The following is a 24,401-nucleotide window of genomic DNA, read 5'->3' as shown; positions in this document are numbered from 1 at the left end:
GCACATTATTTTATGAATAATTTCCCACCCAGTTTCTACTCAAATTGACTATCCAAGGTCAGTGAAGAGCACAGAAACCTTTTAGCATGACACTATTGCAAAGATGGGGACCAAAGTGTAGGAAGTCCTTCTGTCCATATTTCCCACATGATATGGTTTCATACTAGTTTGTCCATGCTCTGCAGGCAGAGAAAGAAATACTCTTAACATTGTGTAAGTTCCTATAGGGGATGTAGGGTACAGACACCTTCTAGCTGTGCTGCATAAGCTTCCCGTTCCTCTTGTTTTCTTTCCCAATCATTCTGCCAATTTGAGAAGCCCTTTACTGGACTGTATTCTTTTTTCTTCAAGATTTACCCTTGATAGTTTTCAGGCAGAATTTGATGCTTAAGATTCAAAATAGGCATTGTGAAAGACTCTTGAATTAAATATAGAAAACCCTTCCTAATATGAATTTATACACTTGATTCAAGGAGGATAAAATGAGGCCAATATCATTTATATTCCATGGGCACTGCACACCACTGAAAAGTGGGACTGGGCTTCATTATACATGCAATTTTGGGCATCCAGAAGGCATGATTTTAATATATGTTTCTTGAGTAGTATTTGCTTTATGTAGCATAACTAGTTGGTAGTTGGCCTGAGAGGATCAAGTGCTCATGAGAAAAATTTGTTTCCAAGCGAAGTGTCTGAAACAGACACAAACCTAAGGTAGGCAGGTACCATTTCTATATCTGGGCAATGCAGGTAATACTTGCACTCATTAAAAATAATAGCTCATTTCTGTGGTTATTAGAGCATAAGTAAATTAAACTGCTAATGCTTTGAAGTGCTTCAAGTTTTGCACTGCTCAGGATTCTGAAGCAAGTACTTAGAAGGTAAAAATGCATTCAGTGCACATGGACACCATTTTTCTTAGTATTTTTTAATCCCTCTCTTTTCTTAGCTGCCTATTTTTTAAAACACGATAACCATGTGTCAACCTTTCATGCAGTTCTGATCTGGGTTTGGATGACCCAGTTCTGCTTTTGGGTCTGGGAGCTATTCCATTTTGGAATACAGAGAGAATTTTACAAGTAACTGGCTGAATTTGGTGAACAATCTCACTTTTGAAAGGTAGTGAATTCAGTCTTGAGAAAAACCCAGTAAAGCAGAAGAAAGTCCTTCCCTTATGTGAAGGATGCCCTTTGCTCCTTCTCCCTGGGATTGGGAGCAATAAACATGTCTTACTACCCAAAAACTCTACTGACCAGCTGGCCCAACCTTAAATTAATCATAAATGTACCTATTACATGAAGCAGCAGGTGAGGACTGGAAAGGAAAGGATTTGGGGGCATTTTCTTGTCAGGAAAGTTTGCCCTGTTGAAGGTTAGCAAATTTCCATAAATATCTGCTGTCAGTAGGTTGTCTTCCCACACTGCACGCTGAATAACTAACCGACAGGAAACTCTGCCCTTCTAAAACTCATAGTTAAACTGGCTTTCTTTACTGTTTCTTGGGGTGAAGAGAGAAAAGGAGAATGATACAGCTAGTCCACACCCACAGATACGCTGCATATAGGATACTTGCTAGTACCTTTTAAAGTTTAACACTTCTGTTCTTCCTGGAACTTTCACAGAATTAGTATTTTGCCTGATGCAATCAGTTACTAGAGTGTCTAAACTAATATGGTTTGCCTCACACAGTTGACATATTTTGGTAACTACCTCTACTACAACTTTTGTCCTGTTATAAGCATTTTTTATCCTTGACTACCCCTCCTGGAATTGTTGCCTTTGGACTTGAAAAAAAAATTGGACTTTATTTTAAAACATTTTGTTGCACCTCCTGATGTAGCTGAGATTCCTTTTTCTTTTTCTAGGAAATACTAATTTTCCTTTCAGACTTGTGTCCTTGTTGAATAAAGTGTATTTACATTTTCTGTCCCACAAACTGGTCTTTTTTTTTGCCTTGACTTTTGACTGAAGACTTTCTCAATGCGTGTTTTGTTTCAAAGACTTTAGTTTTATCTGATTGTCTCCTATAAAACAATAGTATAAAAGAATATGCAGAGAATTATGAAAGAATCTAACTGGGTATGAGTATATGGTGTCCTCTGATTTCCCATGTTTTTATTTATTTAAGACTAACCCTCCACAGCTGACAAAATCTTGTCTGTGGGTCTCACAAAACTGGTGTAACCACTGCTTAATAAACAGAACAATATATGTGGAGCCTTCATTTTTATAGGCATGACATCAAAATTTTCACTGTTAAGACAGGAACTACTAGGTGCAAATGGGCATGAAGATTTTGCATCATTCATAAAAGTATCCAAAGATCTTTTCATTTAGGTATTTTTCTCAGACATATCCATGATCATTTTGGGCTTTAGAAGTATACAGACTTTATCAAAGGATGAAGAATATTACCCACTCTATGTTAAACTATTAACAAACACTTTCAGAAACACCAATATGCCCAGATCTGAATGTTATCCAAGAATTCAATAAAATAACTCTGAAAGTGTGGTCAAATGCTATCCCAACAGGAAACTTCTATTCCTATCTTTGGGTTCTTAAGGCAGCTTTAAGAGCCTGTCGAGGTCTTGTAATGATCTGGTTCATAAACTTCTAAAAAGGCAGGAAAAAGATTTAAATTTCATCTCCAGATGTGGAAAACTAAACATGCAGAAATATATGCTGGAGATATTTATTTGTTTTTTTTTTTCCCCCAACAAATCTCTGTATCTGATTCTGTAGAGATACATACTATTAATTTATCAAACCAAGTAAAACCATAAAGCAAAAGTAAAAATCTTGTACTATTTTTGGGGGGCTTGTTTTGTTTTACTTTTTAGGAGACAGCAAACGTTTAACTCTTACCAACAAATTTCTGAGGCATAGAGCTCTTACGTTTGGCGACGTTACTTGCTAGTCTATCCAGCACGAGGGCTCTTTCTGACCCTATCTTGCACAGGTCTTCAGCCATTTCACTCTGGTTAGTTTCCTCTTTTATGACTGAAATCAAATGACATCAGAAGCGTTAGGCAGGCTTGTTCCATTTTAATGGAACTGTTGTCTTCAGGTTATTGTTTGTCAGTCCATGTCTTTTAGCTCCCAAGCAGCTGGATGAAGGAGCTCACCATATCAGACACAGGACAGTTCTGACTCCTGGTGACAAAGTCCCTCATACTGATTAATCTACATACATATTCACGTTTCCCTCATTTAGGACACAAAAATGAGATAGCAACTGTAAGGTTTCTGCCTGTACGTCATGCAATCATTCCACCCTTGTTCTACAGCCACTCTGCATTTCTGTGAATAAATGAGGCCCTAACATTACACTGGACATGAAGCAGCTTATTGTTTCACCCTCCCGCTGACACCCCCCACTGTCCCTCTGCACCTCTCCGAGTGAAACCACTTGTCTTCTTTAGCAGGAAAAATGGATAACTTCTCAACTCCAGCAGTGGAATGTATATTTGCAAGCTACACCAACCCTTCTCTCCAGCCCCTTTTTCCCCTAGCAAATATTTAGATACTTCCTCGATGCAATTTATATTTTAAATAACCATTTAAATTGATAAAATCACACCTACAGTGGAACACTGACTTCCAATACTCAAACCTGTTTCCCAACCTCCTGCTGCTGCTGAGACACTGTAGAATTAGGAGCTTAGCTGTGAGGCTCTAGGAAAAGAAGACTATTTCACTTTCACTATATTTTACTTCAGTATTTTCCTGCAGAAACAAAAGGGATGTATGAAAATGCACTGTCAAAACAATGACTATGAAAAATGCATGGAAAAGTGTTTCTGACTTTGAGCATCTAAAGGGAAGGTGATATGCAGTGAAATCAGAGCACAGCTGTTTTGTTGGGGTTTGTTTTTGCTTTTTGCTTTTTGTTTGGTTGGGTTTTTGTTTTGTTCCTGTTGTTGTTTGTCAAGGCAGAGAGAGGGGTTAATTTTATTTTTACCTGCTACTAAGATATGGACATTTTTCCTGAACTTGTGAGTTTCTATTAAAGGAAGAAGCAAAAGATGATTTTTAGGCTTTGATTCTTTAAGCTGTTTCAATTAGGTGCCCCGCTCTGCTACATTTTGCCTTCTGTGCCTGCTGAGAATTCCTTTTATCACTGGATTTACTGGTTCACAGAACCCATTACTCTGGTACCTAGGTGTTTCTCAATAGTTGAGAACACATTGTTCTAATGCAATGTTATTCTGACAATATACCACAGCCATAAAAGGATGATTGTGAAAATTTCACTGTCCCTGAAATATATGAAATCAGGGCCTGGTGGATAACTGTGAGAAGCAGGTGAAGTGTCCCAGACAACACCACCCTGCAATACCAAACTGAAGAGTATACAAGTGGTTCTTGAGTCCCTGCTGCAGCAGAACACACTACAGTGATAGTGACAATGACAGTGACAGGGAGACTCACAGAATTATGCCCCAGTCCCACAAGACACTAAAGGTTGTGACCAATGTAAGAAATGAGCAGAATTTGGTCATGAAGCTGCAGAAGAATAAAGGGTGTTGATGGTACATAGTCATCATCGAACAAGCACACACCAGAATCTTGTGCTGACCAAGGCTTCCAAGTGCCACCTCAGGAGGAGACTTACAGAGAATGTTTTAAAGCTGACGTTTAACAGGAGAACAAAAGACTGATTTTTAGTTAAATGTGGAAATGATCAAGAAATATTTGTTTAGAATATAATAACATTATGTTTCTAATCAGTTCAAGAGAGGATGAATCATGTATTCAACAGTCAAACTTTCACACTTTTAAAACTGCTATTAAAAAAAAGGGCAAATTGTATTACGTACTAATATCCAGCATTTGCAACTGAAAACCCCTGAAATTTGCTACCAACTGGAAAACTATTTCTCTGTAATTCGGTATCTGTGAACTGAAAAAAGTAAATAATTTTATCTTTTCAAATTAATATTCCCAAGTGACCGAAGAACCATAATTGACCTTTTTTAAACTTCATAAACTATTTCTTCTGTTATTTTACATAAGCCTGGTAAGACTTCAGCACACTTCCACTCAACTCAAACGCAAAACTCCAGATGATAACTCTAAGAGATGAACTTCACAAGGACAGTGAGATTCTAGTCCTCTAAAATAAGAATTTTGCCATTAAATTCATCAGGTTCCAATTTTGTGATGCATTTCCTTCTCTTAAAGAAAGAAAAGACAAGTTAAAATATAAACACAATCTCTTGTTCCCCTTTTTACTCCTTTTTGCTCGATCTTTATTTAATTTCTTTCTCAATTGTATTTTTAGATTTATAAGCTGATGGAAAACTTCTACTAGTTTAGGTCCTTTCAACTGACATTTTTACCTATGTATACTGCAAAAGCTGTTTTAAAATGCTGTTAAAAGCAATCTTGCTGCGGCAGAATGTCAAATCAGACACTCTAGCAGATTGTTGTTATCAACTTTTTTGAGTCTGGGGGAAAAAATGGCCTGAATAATGGCTCTAATAGATCCACATCACACCTTGAAATATTGTAAGAATGGTGGTAGTATAGCTACTTGCTTTTCTAGATATAACACAGAGTACACTAGAAGTCCAAGAAAGACACCCGGTCATTCTCTAATTTTTCTTGTATATTTTCTTCATGCAAAATACTAGGAAAAATGCAGGAAAGTTTCATGTTCTAGAAATGTAAAGAACTGATTCATTAACTGAGTACTAAATTTTTTTTAAGAGTGAAGTCCTTCACTGGATATAAGGTCTAAAACCGGAAGTTAATACTTTAATTTTTTTTCTAATTTGCAAAAGCAGTCCTATTACATCAAATATGGATTTACAAGATACAAGAAAAAAGTGAGTCTTTCAAAGCATTAATGAATTCCTCAAGTTTTCATCCCACTAAGATAAAAGATATTAAGCTGTAAGCTACTGCAAGCTCTCCTGTCATGATTTGATATAAGCAAAGGTCCATCTCTAAAACTATTAAAGTTTATGATTCCTGACACCAGTTTCATCTGGGCATTTTTCCTACTAAGACTTCAGTAGTAGTTCAGCTACTCATTTTCATGTTCTGTGTGCAGGCATTCAAATCCACATGCCAGACACTGAAGACTGAAATCCTAAAACAAAGTATTTGCTTCTAAATCATGTCACCTCTTTGAGGAGAAAGTATTGCTGCCTACCGTATATTACACTGAGCTTTTCTATTTATACATTCTCCAGCCCCTCAATAAAATTAGAAGGGGCGCTGCTCTAACACGCTGTCTGCCAAAAGCATCTCAGCTATATTCACTGCTATTATTATGTGCATATACTTTACATTATCTGATAGCATGTAAAAACATATTCAGGTTCTGTCCAGATATAAAATACTAAATGAGGCATAATTACAAATAAGGCAGAGAGAACCTTCCATTTTTGTCATTTGACAAACCAAATAACATATACTGACAGGATGAAAAGAGTATGCAGGAAATGGAACTTACTTAAACTCCACTACAGAAGCTGGATCTTCTCTATCTAAAACTGCATATATGAGGGGATTTTGTATGGCTAATTACTTGGATGGATCCCATACAGATCTCTAGGATCTTTGTTAAAAAATATAATTCAAGCCCCAATACCTGCTTGCTCTATTTCTGGGCATAGTCTTAGAGTTGATATTTTCCAAGAAATGGACTTTACCTTCATCATAAAACTAGTCTCTTAGGGAAGAACAACAGGGCCTCACCTCCCCCCAGTTTTCTTTTAAAGGGGAGGTTGGGAAGAAGGTTGTCAACAGATTATTAACATTCCTGGACTGGCTCAAGTCAAACTGCCTAAATTAAATGCCTCTGGCTTCATGTCCTCTTGCTTGGAAGAGTGAGATCAAAGACAGATTTCTCATCCTTGTTAGATGAGTTGGTCTTAGTGGTCAAGTGAGCCCTTTAAGCCATGCCTAGAAAGGGAAGGAGATGTGCAATGCAGAAGATTCTGCAACCCTACCCAGAACACTGGCATTAAGTTTCTATTAAAAATATATCCACAAGAGTATTGCAATATAGGACTCCAAGCAAAAGTGGTGAGGTGATGTAGTCACACTGTCTTGAAATGACGAACTGATGTTTTCCAGGTCTTGCAAGGGTTTTGCTACGTTTGAATTGTACTTTGGCTTTTTATTTGAGCTAAACAAAGTGAGACAACAGCTAAACATTTCTCAAAAAAAGAACAAATCCAGATGCAATATCATACATATTGGGGGGGGGGGGGGTGCCTCCACAATGCCAAAGTTGCCACAAATGGTATTACTGTTCCTTTTGCACTCCTTTTTCTGCACTCGTGACAGGAGAGCGTTATTCCCCAGATGGACACAGTTATTACCTGGATAAATGCTGCTCGAGAGATTCATCGTTTGCAGGTAGTTATGGCAGCGTTCTTTATGTTCTTCCAAAGAGCTGCGCTGCTTATAACTGCGACCACAGTATCCACACTTATGGGGTTTGCCAACTGGAGGAAACACAATCAATTATGAGATTCAGATGAGGTATTCAACGGCGTATTAAAAATGGTAATGACAACAGGAAAAAAGCCCACTCCTAAAATAAAGCCATGCTGTGGTGAACTGAAGAAGGATTTTATCAGTGTAAAAAAAATCTAAATGAAAACAGAACTAATGGAAAATTAGTGATATATCTTTACATCAACAGGCCAATTCTGTGGGTGCTGCAAGCTGATTTTAGATGATCCACATCAGATAAAGACTGCAACACTAAATCTTTAAAAGCAGCATCTACACAAGTTAGAAACGGAGACACCTTCAAAGGTCTGAAAGTATTTGCTTTATTGTCTGTACCCACAGAGACTGCCAGTGGGGGTGTAGGTAGCGACTTGCCCATGGCTGGATGTCAATTCTGACGTAAAGAGAACCAGCTCAACACTTTTAAGACAATTTTAGATTTTGCATGTTTTCTGTTTCTGGAAATTCAAGAGAAGTGGCATGAAAATTTCTGTATTACACCAATCCAGGTCTAGCTAATTCTAGGAATTTCACACCAATACTGTTTTGTGTACTTTTGGACTTGAATTTTCTGTCTTAATGTGACAAGGCTGTCACCTTACACGTGATTTAATAACTTTAGATGGTTGCACAGTTTAATTTTTGAATTTTATTTACAAATTCTTAGGTGAAAATCAGATTCAGACATCCAACTTGTTTTATAATGTATTGATGTCAATTTACCAATTGCAGGAAATAATCACTATCTACAGTTTATGCACTGTCTCTCCAACTACAGAATCCTCATAGTTTGCTAAAAGTGTCTAGGTGCAATTTCATATACACATATATATATATATATATAAGAAGAATTATGTTTCAAACTGTGCATCTGTGAAAATCAGTAACAGCAAAGGAGAGGGAGGCAAAATACTGTTTTAAGTCTGTGCTTTCCTCAATCAGGCTGGGACCAAACCAGAGAACTGGAAATTATTTTGGACAGCTGGGATCAACACTAAGGATTTTATTATGTTATTTAATATGTGTGCTAGAAAAGAATTTCCTTAGTTTTGTGCAGCACAAAAACACCACTTTGAGAGCTCTCCTTTTGCCACCCAGAACTTGGTCCCAAAGCCAACTTTCACAAGTAACGTTACCAGCGTCAATTCTAGCAATGTGTATTGGAGGTCTCCCATCCAAGTAACAATTTGCATTTGCAGCTTAGCTTGGGAAACTAGATGAGACTGCAGTCTGCTTTTAAAGGCACTTAAATGTGTTAAATTGGTTTTACTTCACAAAAGGTATGTGACTATGGCTTCTGTCAAACAATGACAGGTTCCTGTTAATGGAAAAGTGCAGCTATTCAAAAATATTTACTCATATCCATATTACTGTTGAGACAAGACACTAAAAATCTCCATCATAGTCCCCTTTTGTGGAAGATTATTATCTTTCTTTCTCCCACCCTCTCCCTTCTCCACACTCTTTCTCTTTAAAAGTACGTGTAATAACAAGGTGCAACAAATAATGCTGTAGGTTGTGTTCACTCCTTAGGTTGAGGATGACTACCAGACTGTGTTTCAACTTATATATTATCTCTTACCCTAAAACGTTCATCAGCTCTAACTCATGTTCGTACTTCCATGAAATGGATTACTCACATAAGTCTTGTAAGATGAAACCCTAATACAGAAACTTTGAATCATCCAAGAAGTATGGGAAAAAAACCAGGTCTTCTGGTGAAGGGTCATGAAGATGTGTTTAGTCATTTCTTTGCTGCTAACACACTGTGGCCAGCTCACAGCTTGGTTAACCCCAAGATGGGGCTCCGTGCCTCTGCAGTATGAGAAGACCTTAGTGGCCACCCTTATCGCCTCGACAGGGATGCTGATGAGCACCCCTGGTTAGTCCCATACCTTCACTTACCTGAGTGAGTCCTCAGGTGTCCCGTGAGGGCATCCCTGCGACGGCAAGCATAGTTACACAGGTGACACTTGAAGGGCTTTTCACCTGAGTGCAACTTTATGTGGCGCAGAAGGTTGCCCTTCTGTGTAAAGGAGGCTCCGCACTGATTGCACTGGAAAGGGCGTTCTCCTATGGGGAGAAGAGGAAAATACATGAGAACAAAAAAGTCTTACACGGTAACAAGAGAAAGATTTCAGTGAGAAAGTTGTTTTCTCACTGCTGCTCTGTGACTTCCACCGGCTGCAGGTTTGATATAACATGAGGCTTTCAGACTAAACCTGCCAGTTTCTTAATGCTTCACTGGCTGGGTCAATTTGATCTGAAAATCTAATTTTTTTTTTCTAAATCAGAATGGCACATCACAATGCAAATTCAAACTCATTTAAATAAAGTGACTGCAACATTTTGTGTTGAAGAGCCACTCTTCCTGATCAGCAGTTTTGGAATAAACCAATATCCAATTTTGCATGTTGTGGCATTTGGTGGGGTTTTTAATGTGGCTTTTTTCAAAGGGTCTTTAAAATATGCCACTGAAGCAGCAAAATAAAAAGGAAACTCATTAAAAATGCATTTCAGGATCACAAGTTCATTTCAGCGTTACATTCTTATATTTAAATGAAAGGCACTTCATTATAACAGTTATAATAACTTCTTTTCATTTACATTTTCCCTGTATTTTCCCTTTCAATTTCTTCTCCATTACCTGTCTGTCCCTAAGCAGCCAAATCAGGAAAGAGACAGAGAAAAGAGAGAAAGAGAGAGAGCAAAATCACAGAAGTTAAGACAGTGCAAAGGAAGCCCTGTACTTCCATGCCAAAGTCCCAATCCTTCTCTAGGTAAGGTATGAACAGAGGAGCTGCCCAAATAGGCTCTGATGGTCCACACTTTGGACAGACATGGGGAAAAACTCAAAGAGACACAGCCTTGATTTTTCTAAGTTGGTGCCTGTTATGAAGGAAATGAATCAATGCCTTTGCAAAAATTAACATGGCCGTTGTTTGCTTTTTAGTGCTGTTTAAAATCAATATGCTCATTTATTAGTTTGTGGTGGGTCTTTTTTTGTTTTCTTTCTGGTTGGTTTTTTTTTAAATTAAGATGAATGAAGCCTTTGCTGAAATGAGTGGGAAATAAAATATGTTTCCAGTTATACCAGACAGAAACTGCTTCTGCATGCCTGTTTCTCCATAGCCCTCAACTAAGACAAACCAGGCTTTGAAACTCATTTGCTGAATTCTGTTTCTCTTAAGCATAAATTTAATCTGCTGTAGTAATTATAATGCAATAACCATATTAGAACCAGCCCAGAGATGACCTGTTTTTAGTTTTGATTTTATTTGCATAACAATAACATTGTATTTAAGATTTCACACCTGAAGTTAAAATATATATTAAAAAAAAGTTAACTTATTTCTTTCTTCTCTCTCACTTAACCATCATGTATTATTTTGAACACCTAGGATCAACTTTTATGTCCATACATGTGAATATATATGCAGTGTGATCATGTCTGACTTCTGGATAATGCAGCAGAAGAGCTGAAGATCGGTTAGACAGCAGCACAATCCCAACCCAAAAATATGAAAACCCTGTCATCAGGCTGGCAGCTTTAGCATTCAGCAAACAGTAAAATGAATTCACTTTATGATAAGATATTTTCACTGGTCAAACAGTTTCAAGCAGGAAAGCATAGTCCCCATCAACCCAAATGAGTTCATTTTCTTTGTCCATCAAGTAGCTGTAAACTATGTCCACAACTGGTTCAGCCGCGGTGGCCTACAAAAGTGCCAGCGTAGGCCTTACAGGACTTTGCAATGTGCTTCATAAGCCATGCACAGTAGTGGCTAGGGAAAAAGAAAATAGGTAAGTATCTCTCTGCTTTGTGTCTTAATCTTTGGGGCAGTTACTCAGCATGGGAGGTATTTTTCAGAAACAGGCTGAAACAGTAATGAAGAAGTCAGTGCATCATGGGGGACACAAATTCAGAAGAAATGGTTAATTCTTACTAATCAGCTTTTCTAGCATTCATTTTTGCTATTTTTATTTAGAGGAGCATAAGAGGAGAAAACGAGGATTGTAAAAGTAGTCCTGGAATGAAATGCAAAGCAAAGTAAGAATGAAATGTATCTCTAGACTACAGGTCTCCCAATTATAGGCTGAAACCTTGTGTTGGGTGAACAAGACAGATGGAGCATTTAAAACAAGACTGCTGCATGCCAAATATTTCTACAAAACTTACAGTGGAATCAAATATAAGGGAGCCTGCACCCATGCTGCTGTACAAGAGAAACAACATCACCACTGAAAGACCCTGAAGAGTTACATGTATCTTGGCTGGCCCTTGGCTGTCCTTGCTGCAACTACCAGGATGGGGAATGCCTGCCTTGTAAGCCCAGCAAAGGCTCCCTGACCTGCTAGAATGCTGACATTCACTGATGGAAGGTTACTGGGTCTGGTGACATCCCCTCAAATGAGGATGGGGTATGGTGGAAAGAAAAAATATATAATGACTCTTTTTTTTTTTTTTAAAGTGAGCTTTCTGTGTCATTTTCTCACCAGTTCTGAAGAGCACACACCTATCCTGGGTGGATTTTACTATATGGTGTGTAACCATGGACAAATATGGGCCCAGGAACAAAAACTGCAATGGGACCCTGAATTGAATAATTTAATCAACCACCACTGCAGTGATTTGCAAGCCTTTGTGGGAGCACAGGCCCTGGACCACTTATTCAGTGAAGCATATTTATCATCTTAATTGAAATTTTTCTCATTTCTTAAACAATATGACAAAATCACCTGAGAGACCTGCAGAGATCTCTAGAGCTTGCTTTCTTTTTTTTTTTTTTAATGCTCATTCCTCAATGGGCATTAGTTTTCCAAATAAATTCAAGACATTCACACCCAACTAAAAAGATTTAAGTGACGTAACTGGTGACTTAAGTTACAGCACTGTACATATAAGAAGGCAACACATATATGTGTGTGTGCACGCACACACATATATGCACATACGCACACATAAGTGCACACTGAGCAAGTGAAACCTGAACCTATACACTGAGGTATCAGCACCACCGAGCGGGAGTTTCTTTCTCCTTTCTAGATCTCCTTTTTCCTAAACACCAAGCAAGACAACGGCAAGCTGGAGAAAATCAATGTACCGAAAGGGAAGGAGAGTGAGAAGAGTTGGGCATCTGTGAGGAGGATTTGCTCTGCAGATGGAGCAACAGGTAAGGGGCTAGGAAGCAGCCAGTGCTGCACAGCTGCCTGCAGACAGGAGGGGGCAGAAATATCAGGTGCTGCTCTGCATATCTGCACTTGGCAGGTGTATTCATTAAAAGTAATTATGCCTTTTATCAGGTCAGGCAGTCATTTTATTTTGGCACTTTAGTGTGCTAGAGTTTCGTTCACTTATCAAATATTTATTTAAGAAAACCTCACAGCATATGCAGGTTTTACATGAATTATCAGCAAAGTAATTCATTTGTGAGGCTTATTCCTTCATCAGGCATGTATTTAAATGGGCTTTGGTATAGTCAGTTAAATGTCTGTAATAGTATATTCCATTTCTACTTTAATTTTCACAGTGCAGCTGAAAGGAAAAGCAGTCATCACTGTTTCCTCATGACGTCCCTTTAATTTAAACTACCAGCTCTAAACTTCCACTCCCTTGCCAGCCCCTGAAAAACTACCTGAGCTCCCTCAAAGAGGCTGCTTAGGAGAGGAGCTGAGAACAAGGTGGGAGGGAAAGCAAAGGCATTCTTTCCATGGAAGGACCCAGGAACAACACTCCACATCCTTTAGTTTTACTAAGTGTAAAAGGATGTCGTCCTAAGCAAAGTGCCTCTTGTGGGGTGCTTCCACTGTAGGCTTGAACTACATTCCCTGATTAAAAGAGGGTCTCGTTGGCAAGGGGAGGGCTCTGCAAAGTGTGCAGAAGTCTTGGAGTGACAGTTCTTGTGTGGCAGCACCCTGAGCACTTTTGGAAGGCACACAGGTCCCTCTACCAGGCAAGGAGTTGAGGCAACTGACTTTCTGTGCCAGGGAAAAGACCAGGCACCCAGTGAGGCAGCCCCTGGGGATGCTGTCACAGGGACCAGGCAGCCCAGCTCATTCTTCAGAGACAGTCTCTGAAGCACACAGAAATGAGTGCTTTAAACAAAGGCAGCTCTGCCCACTGCCTCCCTAAAGTCAGGTGTATCCTTACACAAACTGTTCAGCCCTGGTGCAAGCACTGGCAGGGACCCTCAGGACCCGAAACAGCTCTTCTGAAGCACCAACAGGAGGTTATTTTTTAAATAAAAAAGCAGTCTGCTTAAACAAGCACGAAGACTTCTACCTCTAAGTACATTTTAAGTTGCAACATATTGTTTCAACTACTACAGCATCCCCTTCAAGCCCATGGGTCTTTTTAAAAATGTACAAGTAATTTTCATACACATTTTATCAACTTCTAAATGATCATATTAACATTTAATTAAAAAAAAAAGGAAAACAATCAACCATCAAGCACTTTATTGTATCTAGGATGTAGGCTACAGCCTCTGTTCTGAGAACTAGCTGTGGCTTTTCCAATAAAAATAATTATCTGCTCTTTTCTGACAGAGGGATTTTTCTCATGGAAGTGAAGAGTACTTGGAAGCAGGCAATGTAACAGTACTGCTTCTGAAGGTGGCTAACCCACGCTACATCAGCAGATCTCACCCTTCTGTAGCTTGAACAGACACAGTTACAATGAAAGACAGTAACGCTGGGCAGGGGGGACGAGGGGGATGGACAACATTCGGGGTCTCTTCCTGGATCCTCTCCACGAAACTCTGAAAATGCTCTGCAAATCTCAAGCATTAGTAATTCTGGGGAAGTTGTTAAAGCATGACTGTGGATATGTGGAGGAAGAAAGTATCCATGTGTTTACTGGCCCAATTATTTCAGTGGAATCTAAGTATCAAACAGGTTGTTCTTACCTTAAAAATATTTTAAAATTCCCTCTCATTTGAATATTCATGCAAAAAATGCCAAATACTCTATTTATTTTCAAAGTAAGTTGTATGGCACAACACTAGAGTTCAGTTCTCATCTGATTATGGATGATATTAGAGTTTAGATTAGAAGTCTAATTTTTAGACAGCTTATATATCAGGCAAGGTGAGACTCACCCTGGTCTTTACTTCTTCATTTGTTTCAGCCTCTTCATTTTTGGACTCTGAGACTATTCAGAATTAGAAAATTGAGGCAAGACATTTACAGCACTGTATAATGAAAAGCCATCCCTATGGATGTCTTTTTTTTATGTCTCTTTTAGCATGTCAGAGGAAACCCTTTAGTGCAGATTTGACCAGTGACAATACCTGCTTTTACTCCATGAAACACTGGACATACAATTAAACCCTTTTTTACTATGACTGCCAATACCATTCTCTTAACATGTATTTTACCAGTCACTTTCATAATCACTGATCCATAATGAGCTTTGTTGCTTTGTTGGAAACATTACAATTGGGTCAATTTTGGAGTTAAACCCAACAAATGGGTTTGTCTTCAGCAATTCTTAGAAATTTCTTAGAAATTAAACAAGACTTGCATATCTTCTTTACCTTTTTTTTTTAATTGATTTTTTGTAGCTTCAAACCAAAAAAATAGCACAATTTCTAGCCCAACAGATGGACTTCCATGAAGAAGTCTCAATTCCTGTGCTGTCCAAAAGAGTGTACCAAAATAACTGAGTTACAAACAATCACTAATGCTGTATTATCTTACAAGAGGCAACATGTGCATGACACAGAAAATAAGTCTTAGTTACTAATATGTGGCCAATTCTTGTCAACTAAAGGAAAAACTATGTCAGGCCTTACCAGTGTGGCTTCGTTTGTGAACCATGAGCACATTGGGACCGATGCAAATTATCCCACAGATATCACATTTTAGCTTTCCGTTAGGAAGTCGAATGCCTCCAACTCCTGACATAGCCTTGCTGCCTGGGCCATTGTGTGAGCCATTCATTTTCTCTCCTGTAGCATCAAGCATTCGTAAATCCTCTGCACATTCTTCCCCATTCATTTCACAGGCACGCCCATTCTCTTCATCACTATGAGTCTCTATTTTAATATTACCAGCTGAAAAAAAACAATACAGGATGCCACTCAGTTTTGTTACAGAACAAATATTGTGGCAAATAAACAATCATATGAAAGGAGTTAACTTCTAAACAGCATGTACAATATATCTGAACAACAAAAGCTATGAACACAACTAAAATTCTATGGGCAATGTGATGAGTTTGTAACACATGTAGCAAGAACAGTGAATATCAGTAAAACAAATACGAGGCATCCAGGTAGCTGGGAACCCAAACAACATTACAAGTTCATCTCTAGGTCACTTTGAGATTTTTGCATTTATAGATTTCATTTTGACAATTCAGGCTAACTGGAATAAAACTTAAAATGAATCCACTTCGCAGGGGTTTGTCAGAAACAATTGTGAAAGTAAGTAATTGAAGACAATGGATGAAAATGAACAGAAAATGCAACATTTTCCGCTTGGTGGGAAGATCCCAAGTGTTGTACTGAATCCAAATATTTGGAATTCTATGGGGTAAGCAAGGACAATGGGAAAGCAAAGAGTACAAACACTGATAAAGAAACCAGGGCAGAGAAGGATGGAAGGAAGAATTTAAGAGCAAGAACTAGCACTGCAGGAAATTAGGAGTGACAATGGTGTTTTAGGACAGAAGGATTAGGATTGATGAGTAATAGGAGAGGATTTCCACAGCCATGAGCTACTATTAATAACCAGTCAAATCAACAAAGGTGGGCGGGAGAACTGTTATGACTTTATTGGATAAATCCTTTGTGTTATAATCCCGTAAGTGACAGTTGCTTGCAGCCAGAAGAAGAATTCGGGTGTGAATTTGTCACAGCCTCACATGTGGTAACACAGAGGCTATGAACACAGCAAACTTTAAGGAAAAGGGCCAAGATTCAGACTAGTTCATGGTAATATTCATTGGTCTTCTCTCCACAGGACAGTATGATGTTTTGTGTAGGAAAAAAAGCAATCTTTGCTGTTAATTCTGTTTTTTTCTGATCGAGTAATTTTGGTGAAAAAATACTTTTTCATTAGGCTGAAAAAGGTCATTTCATTGGCCAAAGTCTTACTTTCCATACCGTAGAAAACCTCTTCCTTCACCCCATCCCACACCAAAGCTGGTCTGTTTTATCCAATAAAGTTCAGGTCTTTTCCTTCCATGGAATGGCAGTTTCATGGTAAGCTCATTCAAAAGTGGTGGTGTAATAATAATAATAAGCTATGGGCAATAGTTACCTCAGGGCATTAAAGACCCTGATATTCCTTTGAAAGGGACAGGTTTGACAAATTCTTCTCTGATACACCCTGCAACCTCCCACGTGTCCCAGAAGGACTGCGTGGATGTGACTGACAAGAGTATCTAACTCAAAATCTTACTGGTAAACAGAAGCCTAAAGGTGTTCACATTTCTGAATAGTGTTTGACTGGATACCTTTTAAAAGGTCTACCAATCTAGGCATTTTAATGATTTTTCAGACACTGCATTTTTAATAGAAATCATATGCAAGACAGAATAAGCGCATATCATAATAAGCAGTTTTCCCTTAAAGCATATGTCCTAAAAAGGGGAATAATGTAGCCATATGGAAAAAAAAAAATCAATGACCAAACAACGATTTACAAAGATGGCATAACTGGCTAAAGAGAAGTGATTCTGCAAATTTAGTGGACTACAACCCCATATTGCTGTTTTCACCATGGCAAACAGAAGCAAAAGAATTATTTGGCTTGAGCATATTACAAGATTTTCCATAATTTACACACCAATTTTTCCCTTTTAATAATAATAAATAAATAATATAATGTAATAATAACAATTAATAAATACACATACTTATGCCTGCCAGGGATTTGGAGAAGGTGGCTTTTGAAGCAGATTTTCTATTAAGTTAAAACAAAATACATGTGAACAAAGCCAAAAGATCAGACTACTTAAGCTCTTTGGTAGTACATGCAGTACATTATTCAGAAGTGAAATGACACAAACAAAAGTCATAAAAATAGGAACTAGATGGAAATGCTCTGTAGTGAGCTGAGTTTGCAGTATACTTACTGGAAAAAGATTTGGGAATTATTGCATGAAAGTCCCTAAAGCCTTCCGCCCCGTATGCAGCTGCAATAAAGAAGGCAAACAAGAGGCTGGTTTGTGGTACTGCTAGCAGTAAATATAAAAGAAGGTGGCATTATTGCTATCAGATAAATACCTAGGAGAAAGACAGAACTACCATCACAGAAGCAACACAAGTAGTTTAGGATGAAGGAGGAACAGCAGCAGGACAGCTGGCAGGGGGAATCCTGACTTGTCTAGAACAATTCCCATTTGTGAAAATGCCCTTTTCTTCCAAAGCAGCCAACAAGTTTTATCATGTTTTCTGAATTCATGTCTCTTGGGTATTCCCCTGGCTAGCACATTAATTCCTGCTGAAGTCAAGAGAAACTTTTGCTAACGTGTCTCAAAAGGGTCAATGCAGGTCCCCACAGTGCAGCTTCCTCAGAATTTATGTTTTGCCAATATGCTCTTTCTTATACATTCTTGTTTCTAGTCTCTGTTATTATAAAAAGTGAAACTGAATTATTTTCTTCTCACGCCTGCTGGTCTTATGCAATGGAAGAAGAGGGGGTGCAATTTTACATATATATACTTTTGTGTATATTGGCATACTTTTTGTTTGTATTTATAAGGTTTGTCCTCACAATGTATCTACAAAAAAAGTAGTTACACAAATATACTATACCCTGCATATTATGAGCAGCCACATGCAAATTAACATGCCATTGGACACACTGATGCAGGTAATGATGGAGTTCATTACTTGGTATAAGCAATGATAGGGATATTGATCCAGTCAATCTTCACTAAAGCTCTCTGCAGCTGTGCCCCTGGACTGCTGCAGCCCTACTGCTCAATGAATGTCCCCACGCAGACTAGGCTGGATACCCAGGACGCCTTACAAGCACATCCATTTGGCAGTGCAGCTCATGGCAGGAGCTCAGTTCAGGTGCAGAGTTCACTTTGCCAGTGAGAGCTGATGGACAGTGAGGCCACCCAACACACCCTGCATCCCCACAGAAATCCTACAGGTCTAATTAACAAACAAAATATCTCCATGTTCAAACTTAACACTTCTTGCACACATGTCTGCTATATGAAAACTAGTGAAGTGAGCCCCACTGATGCAGGAGACACAACAGGAGAGAGAAATAATTTCAATAAAAATAATAAGGACTTTTATTAAATCTGAATAAGAAATGGAAATGCAGAGTATACTTTCTTTTTCTTTTTTTTTTTTTCCTAAGGACTTATACTATAAATAACAGTGTTTTCTACTTCTTTTGTGATAGAGATTCCTGTCCCTCTCCTGCCACAGTGGGGAGGTACAAAGATGTGATACATACCCGTGAATCATATTTTTCAGATGCACTGATCAAGAACATACTCAGCATTTGTACAGGCTTCTCAAACAATTACTCAATACAGTCTTTGTAGAAATGATTTATTTGCACATCTGCATCTATATACACACATGAAGACATTACTTAGTTCTATAACAAATCATGGTAATAATTTCTCATTGGCTCTTCTAACACCATTAAGAAATTACTCATTAATTAATTTACTTCAATTTGGTTGGAGGTGACCTTAAAAGGCTCTGGATTTTACTCCCTTTATACACATTATTGCAATTCAGGGGAGTTTAACACAAACCCACTTTTCTGTGCAAGGAGTGTGGAGTGCTTTGGTGTCGCTGAACTGACAGCTCTCTCCCACTGCCTTTTCACCTATCCAGATTGTGGAGAAGTACCCAAAAGCAGGATACTCTTATGCTCTATGATGTTTACTGGAAACTTCACTCAGGATTTTCTGAAGAGCATTTGAAATTCATGTTAAAAAGACTGGTCTACATTCTATGGTTAAAGTTGGTTTATTCAAGTCTTAGAAAAAAAAAAAGTGATATGTCAAAGGTTGGGGGGGGGAGATGATATAATTTATCATTGAAGAGCAGCGTAGCTGGCTTCACACCAGACTCGGGCTAGGACAATCAGGAAGGCAGGATGATATGAGAGGAGACAGAGTCACGCTTCCCCGGAAAGAGCTGAGCAACGTGAAGAGGGAAGGGAGGTGTTTTGCAATGAGTGAAAGAGTCAATAGTGAGGAGAAAGGAGAAACCAAACAGACCTCCTGGAAAACTGGACGTAGAGGGTGGCTTTCGAAGGACAGAGAAATAGGCAGCTGGAAAAAAGAGGCATGTGAAGAATTAGTAATTTGTTCTCAATCTGTTGCCAATTTACCTTCTCTTCTAGCTGTGGGACTCCCTTTCAGATGTGAAATCCTTTCAGTTTTGTGAGACTTTTGCACCAGCATAGGTCTAAGTACCTGCGTAAATTCCATTTGGAAGGGGACATTCACCTCCCAAGTCATATTCTTCTTCAGTGGGATTTTTAAAGAGAAAAAAGCATGAGACTTGGCTATCAAAGAAATTTAGAGAGTAACAGAGAAAAAGAAATCACACTGAAGTTTCTGTGGCATTTAAACAATAGAGAGTTCCCTTACTCCCTTTTATTTGTAGTGGGGTTTGACCCTTTATCCTAGTAGGTACTTAACTGTATCTTGTGGCATATATACCTGCCTTTAAGAACTTATCCTTTAGCCTTCCTTTTAAAATAACCCAGATAACCAAATTTTGGCTCCATGCAATGTCTTGCTTGTACTTTGTAGCCAACAGCAGAGAAAGATCTCTCTTCAAGTTGCTGCAAATAGTTTGGGTGCATGTAATTTTTTGTTTGAATGGCCCACTTGACAAGCCAGAAGTATTTTGTTGATGTTAGTTGATGTTTGTTTAAATGGTAGCTTTAAAGTCCGACAAGAGTTCTCATGAAGGCACTTTAACTATTCAAGCAGCAATCATACCTGACTGATATGGACAGTACATTATGACTGTTACAGTGAGAAAAAACTTTTAGCACCATCTTTCTAACAAATGATAGAAAATGTTGCTAAAAAGGCAGAATAAGATGAAAAAAAGCTTATCAGGTCAAAATAAATCACCTCAGCATATCAACATGTGTCAACAAACGCAGAGAGGATCTCTTCTTGTTTACATAGGTACAAAACTCAGAAAACAGAATATTGCCAGCAATTCCACTTGTAATTTCTGATATAAGAAGACATTACCAGCTATTCGGGTTTGTTACAGTGTACCTAAAGTCTAGCACTTGGCTATGGACCTGCAATTCAAACCCTGCCCCTTCCTTTTTACATCGTGGTCATTTACTGTGGTATCAGCTCTGTTTTCAACACCCAAGAGCGCTGCAGTTGGAGGATGCCATTCCCAGAAATGCAAGTTGTTTGTCCACAGAATACTTAAGGAGTCATTATTCACCAGCCTGACTTGACAACAACAAACCCAATTCTTTAACTTAAATTATGTTTCCATTAATAGTATCTTTCCCTTATGAGCTTCTGAAGGGAGATGAAGAATCATGTGGATGTGAAAAAGGACAACAAAAAGTCTGGGTAGAGGAACCATAATTAGTTATGCAGTGGCTTCAGCCTTTTCCAGTATAATTCAAAAGACACAAAAAACGTAGATGGGACTGATCAAACTAACTGGTTTGAGAAAAAGCAGACATTGAGGTGCTCTTAAAATTACTTTTTCTGCTTTCTCCTTTCTACAAATAGCACTGCATTGCCCTATTAATCAAGCATTTGTGGTGCCTCTCTGTGTAAAATGCTGAAAGATAAAGACTTTTCAAAGGGTAACAAAAATAACAGGAAGAAGAGTAGTAACGGGAACTGCTGGGACACACCTGCAGGTAGAGCAGACTGGTGCTGACGGATAAGGAGATCCTCCCTGCAGGGTCCACGCTGCTTCCTTTGACTCCAAGTGCCAATCAGGTCTTGGCAGCCAATTTCTTCCCTACTCTAATTTTGGCTTTCAATCAAATGTATATTATTCCAGAAACACGGGCGTGCACAGATAAGCTATCTCCCATGGGACAACTGGTGTGAGGAGCTCCACCCATGCCATCACCCCTGACTGCTCTTTCTCCCTGCTGCTGGCTGTGGGGAGGTGTCCACCCAGTGTGCCAGCACCACAGCCCATCAGCATGCACAGCTCGTTCTCAGCAGCAAGGAGCAGGGAACTGTGCTTCACTGCATTGCAAAGCTCATCAACACCTTTTTTCCAGGGGCTGAAATGAGATCGAACTGTTCAGAATGGAAACAAGTGAACAAAACAAACAACAGAGTATGTTCTCTCTAGGTACAAAAAGTGACTTCTGCTTCATTGTGCAGACTCCCAGTAACCTCCCATTAGTTACCTGCAGGAATCCTCTAAAGCACCAGTAAAGACAGACAGAAAGACAGATTCAAAGACAGATTCAAGTAATGCCCTCAAACATACTTATACACTTGAAGCTAGGTGCCTTTTATATATCTTTCTAGTTCATATTTCTTGTCTTTGATGTGCTACTTGCTGGTGCATTTTGTACTGGATTCAAGTTGTTTTTCCCAAGGACTGATAACTACTTGGCTGCTTGATGTTCAACATCTGAATTACAAGTAAAACTAAGTTTTAAAGGCAAGAGAAAGAGCATTATCAATAAATGCCATGTTAAACCTGTTTTACAAGTTCCACATGTACGTGTAACCCATGGTTCCTCTACTGGAAGTTCTCTATATCTTTTACTGGTTGCATGATGGAGAAGCTTAGGGAACTGCTGCAGACTTGCTGGTAACAGGCTTTATTGACACTTTTCTACTTTGAGAAGTAAGCTGGGAAGATTTTCACGCTGGAGAGAAAAATTTGCTGACAAATGATGGTAAGAACAACAATTCTCATCCTTACAGTCTTTGTCTATTCTGCTTCTATCAGATTTTTTTAACATGGGCATTAAAGGATGAGGAAGTAGCAGAAGGGCCTTTAGTATGAAATTTTTAAAAAGCAAAGTAACCTTAAGTAACAAGGGAAAACACTGAGGTAAAAACACTACCATATATGAAAACATTCTCAGCTCACACAGGTATATCTGTGTGAATACTCTTGCTTTACATGCTGAGACTGCATTCTCCAGCAACATTACAGGCACAAACATGGTGACATGCTCTTTCCCACACAGCAACAGTTACTCAAGAACAACAGAGCCTCAGATATATGATATTCTAAAATTTTAAGGCATCTCCCTTCTCTAATCCTTCCATAAAGCATGCTTTAGTGAAATTCATGGGTGTTAACCCGTCCTCAACTAATGCAACAAAATTCCATCTAAAGGCAGTTGCACGTGGCAGCTGCAAGGACATGGGGGTAAGTGTGCACAAAGAATAGTGTTTTGGAGAAGAGGAATGACTATGTTGAGATTCAACAGGCAGACCAAAGAAGCTCCTCACAGATGGGAGAGACAGCCAGGCTATTCCATGAAGCCATGCTGTCATGGCTGGAAATTGTTCTCACCTGGGCATTACTGTGGGAATCCCTAAAAAGAGCAAAGGGCTTAAAAAAATACAGAAACTCAATTAAAAAACAGCAACACATTTAAGGTGATCATTACAAATAATTAATGTGAACTGTCGTTAGAGGGGGAATTTCCAGCTTGCCTGATCAAGAGAAAAAGCCTGTGAAATCTGAACATGAAAAGATGGTATTGGTCAGGCCTGTACCAGCTGAAGGCAACAGTTGCTACCCTGCACAAGAAAAATACCACTTGGGATCAGTGAAGTGCCCTTGGTTGTGTAGTTCGGGGAAAGGCAAGGAGATGAACTGTTTTGTCTATTGCTTCAAAGCACCAACATTTGCCCTGCGCTGAACGCAAAGTTAGCCCTTCCATGCAAACTTTACTCTTTACATGTGCCAGTTCAGTGAGCTGCTTGTGTGTCTTTAATTTCATCCCTGGAATGGCTCAGGAACAGGACCTTGCAAGTCCATCCATGTTGACAACTAATGTGCTGTGCCTTTGCTATCAGTGAAACAGCCACAGGGACTTTTCCAGGGACCATTTAGGTACCATGAAGATGCCTTGGGCAACATTTTCACAAGTGTCCATAGTTCCTCAGCTGTCAAAGGGTCAGTAGATCTAAAATTAGACAAAGCAGCTGTGTTTAGGTTTGGGAAGGTGCCTTTGGACACCGTGCCAAGGCTGTACGTTGTCAGTCTTCTCTTTTGAGAAGAGTTGAGAGGTTGAAATGGAGAAGAACTTAGCCATTTCAGCACTTGAGAGGGAATACACTATGAAAATTTTATTATCTTGACTACTCTGACAACAAATTGCTGAGCAGAGTCTTCTGTGTTCCCCTCATCAGACACAGGGGAAAAAAACCAGAGATATTGAGTATTTTAAAGTTTATTTTAGAGCATATCAAATATAGTCATCACTTTATGAGTGATAAAGTAGATGTTCTCCCTCAGGACTGTGCAAAGAAAATTATGCTGAGGTACAGAGCCTGTTCTAGGTCTGTTAACCCTGAGCGCCCAGTTATTTTTCTAGATGCTATTGAAGATCTTTCTTTTTGTGTTGTATAAATATTATCCAAGGTTTTGCAATATAAAATGCTGTTTACTTGATTATAGTGTGCTCAATAGTCCAGGGAAAGGAAATCCTAATCTACGACTTCTGGGGCAGAGGCATAAATTGCTCCACATAAGTCTCAAAGAAATTCTCTCAATGTGCATATATCTGGTAGCTCCTGAGAAGAAAGATTTCAGGGCAAAATTTATTCTTTTCCACCATATATCCAGACAATGCTTTGCTACAGGGACCTGGAGTCCCCCTCAGGCAATCAATCCTCTTGTGTTGAAATGGCAAGAAACTCCAAACGGTGCTGGCAGACTCTCAAGCACTCAGAGATCTGGATCATTTTGAAAGTCTAATGCAACTAAAGTCAGTTTAGTACACATTTTT

General features: G+C 38.9%; 1 protein-coding gene across 14 annotated transcripts in view; it reads right to left on the bottom strand.

Annotated features, from left to right (window-relative positions):
- The window catches only part of IKZF1 (IKAROS family zinc finger 1), a 109,883-nt gene that overhangs the window by 5,794 nt on the left and 79,688 nt on the right, over positions 1 to 24,401 (bottom strand). For 9 of the 14 annotated variants that reach the window (XM_051799000.1, XM_051799009.1, XM_051799008.1 and 6 more), the window contains 5 exons: positions 17,560 to 17,619; positions 15,272 to 15,532; positions 9,381 to 9,548; positions 7,340 to 7,465; positions 2,868 to 3,002 (listed from right to left, as the gene is read on the bottom strand). In XM_051799000.1, the coding sequence (XP_051654960.1) occupies positions 2,868 to 3,002; positions 7,340 to 7,465; positions 9,381 to 9,548; positions 15,272 to 15,532; positions 17,560 to 17,619 (750 nt within the window). The remainder of the gene's footprint in view (positions 1 to 2,867; positions 3,003 to 7,339; positions 7,466 to 9,380; positions 9,549 to 15,271; positions 15,533 to 17,559; positions 17,620 to 24,401) is intronic. The other 5 variants (XM_051799001.1, XM_051799005.1, XM_051799002.1 and 2 more) reach the window with 5 other exon arrangements.

Source organism: Manacus candei, unplaced genomic scaffold (assembly GCF_025592945.1).
Source record: "Manacus candei isolate 608988 ecotype Guabito, Panama unplaced genomic scaffold, ASM2559294v1 h1tg000049l, whole genome shotgun sequence".
NCBI lineage: Eukaryota > Metazoa > Chordata > Aves > Passeriformes > Pipridae > Manacus > Manacus candei.
Note: the sequence above shows the minus strand (reverse complement) of the source record. Positions and strands in the feature narration are given on the sequence as shown.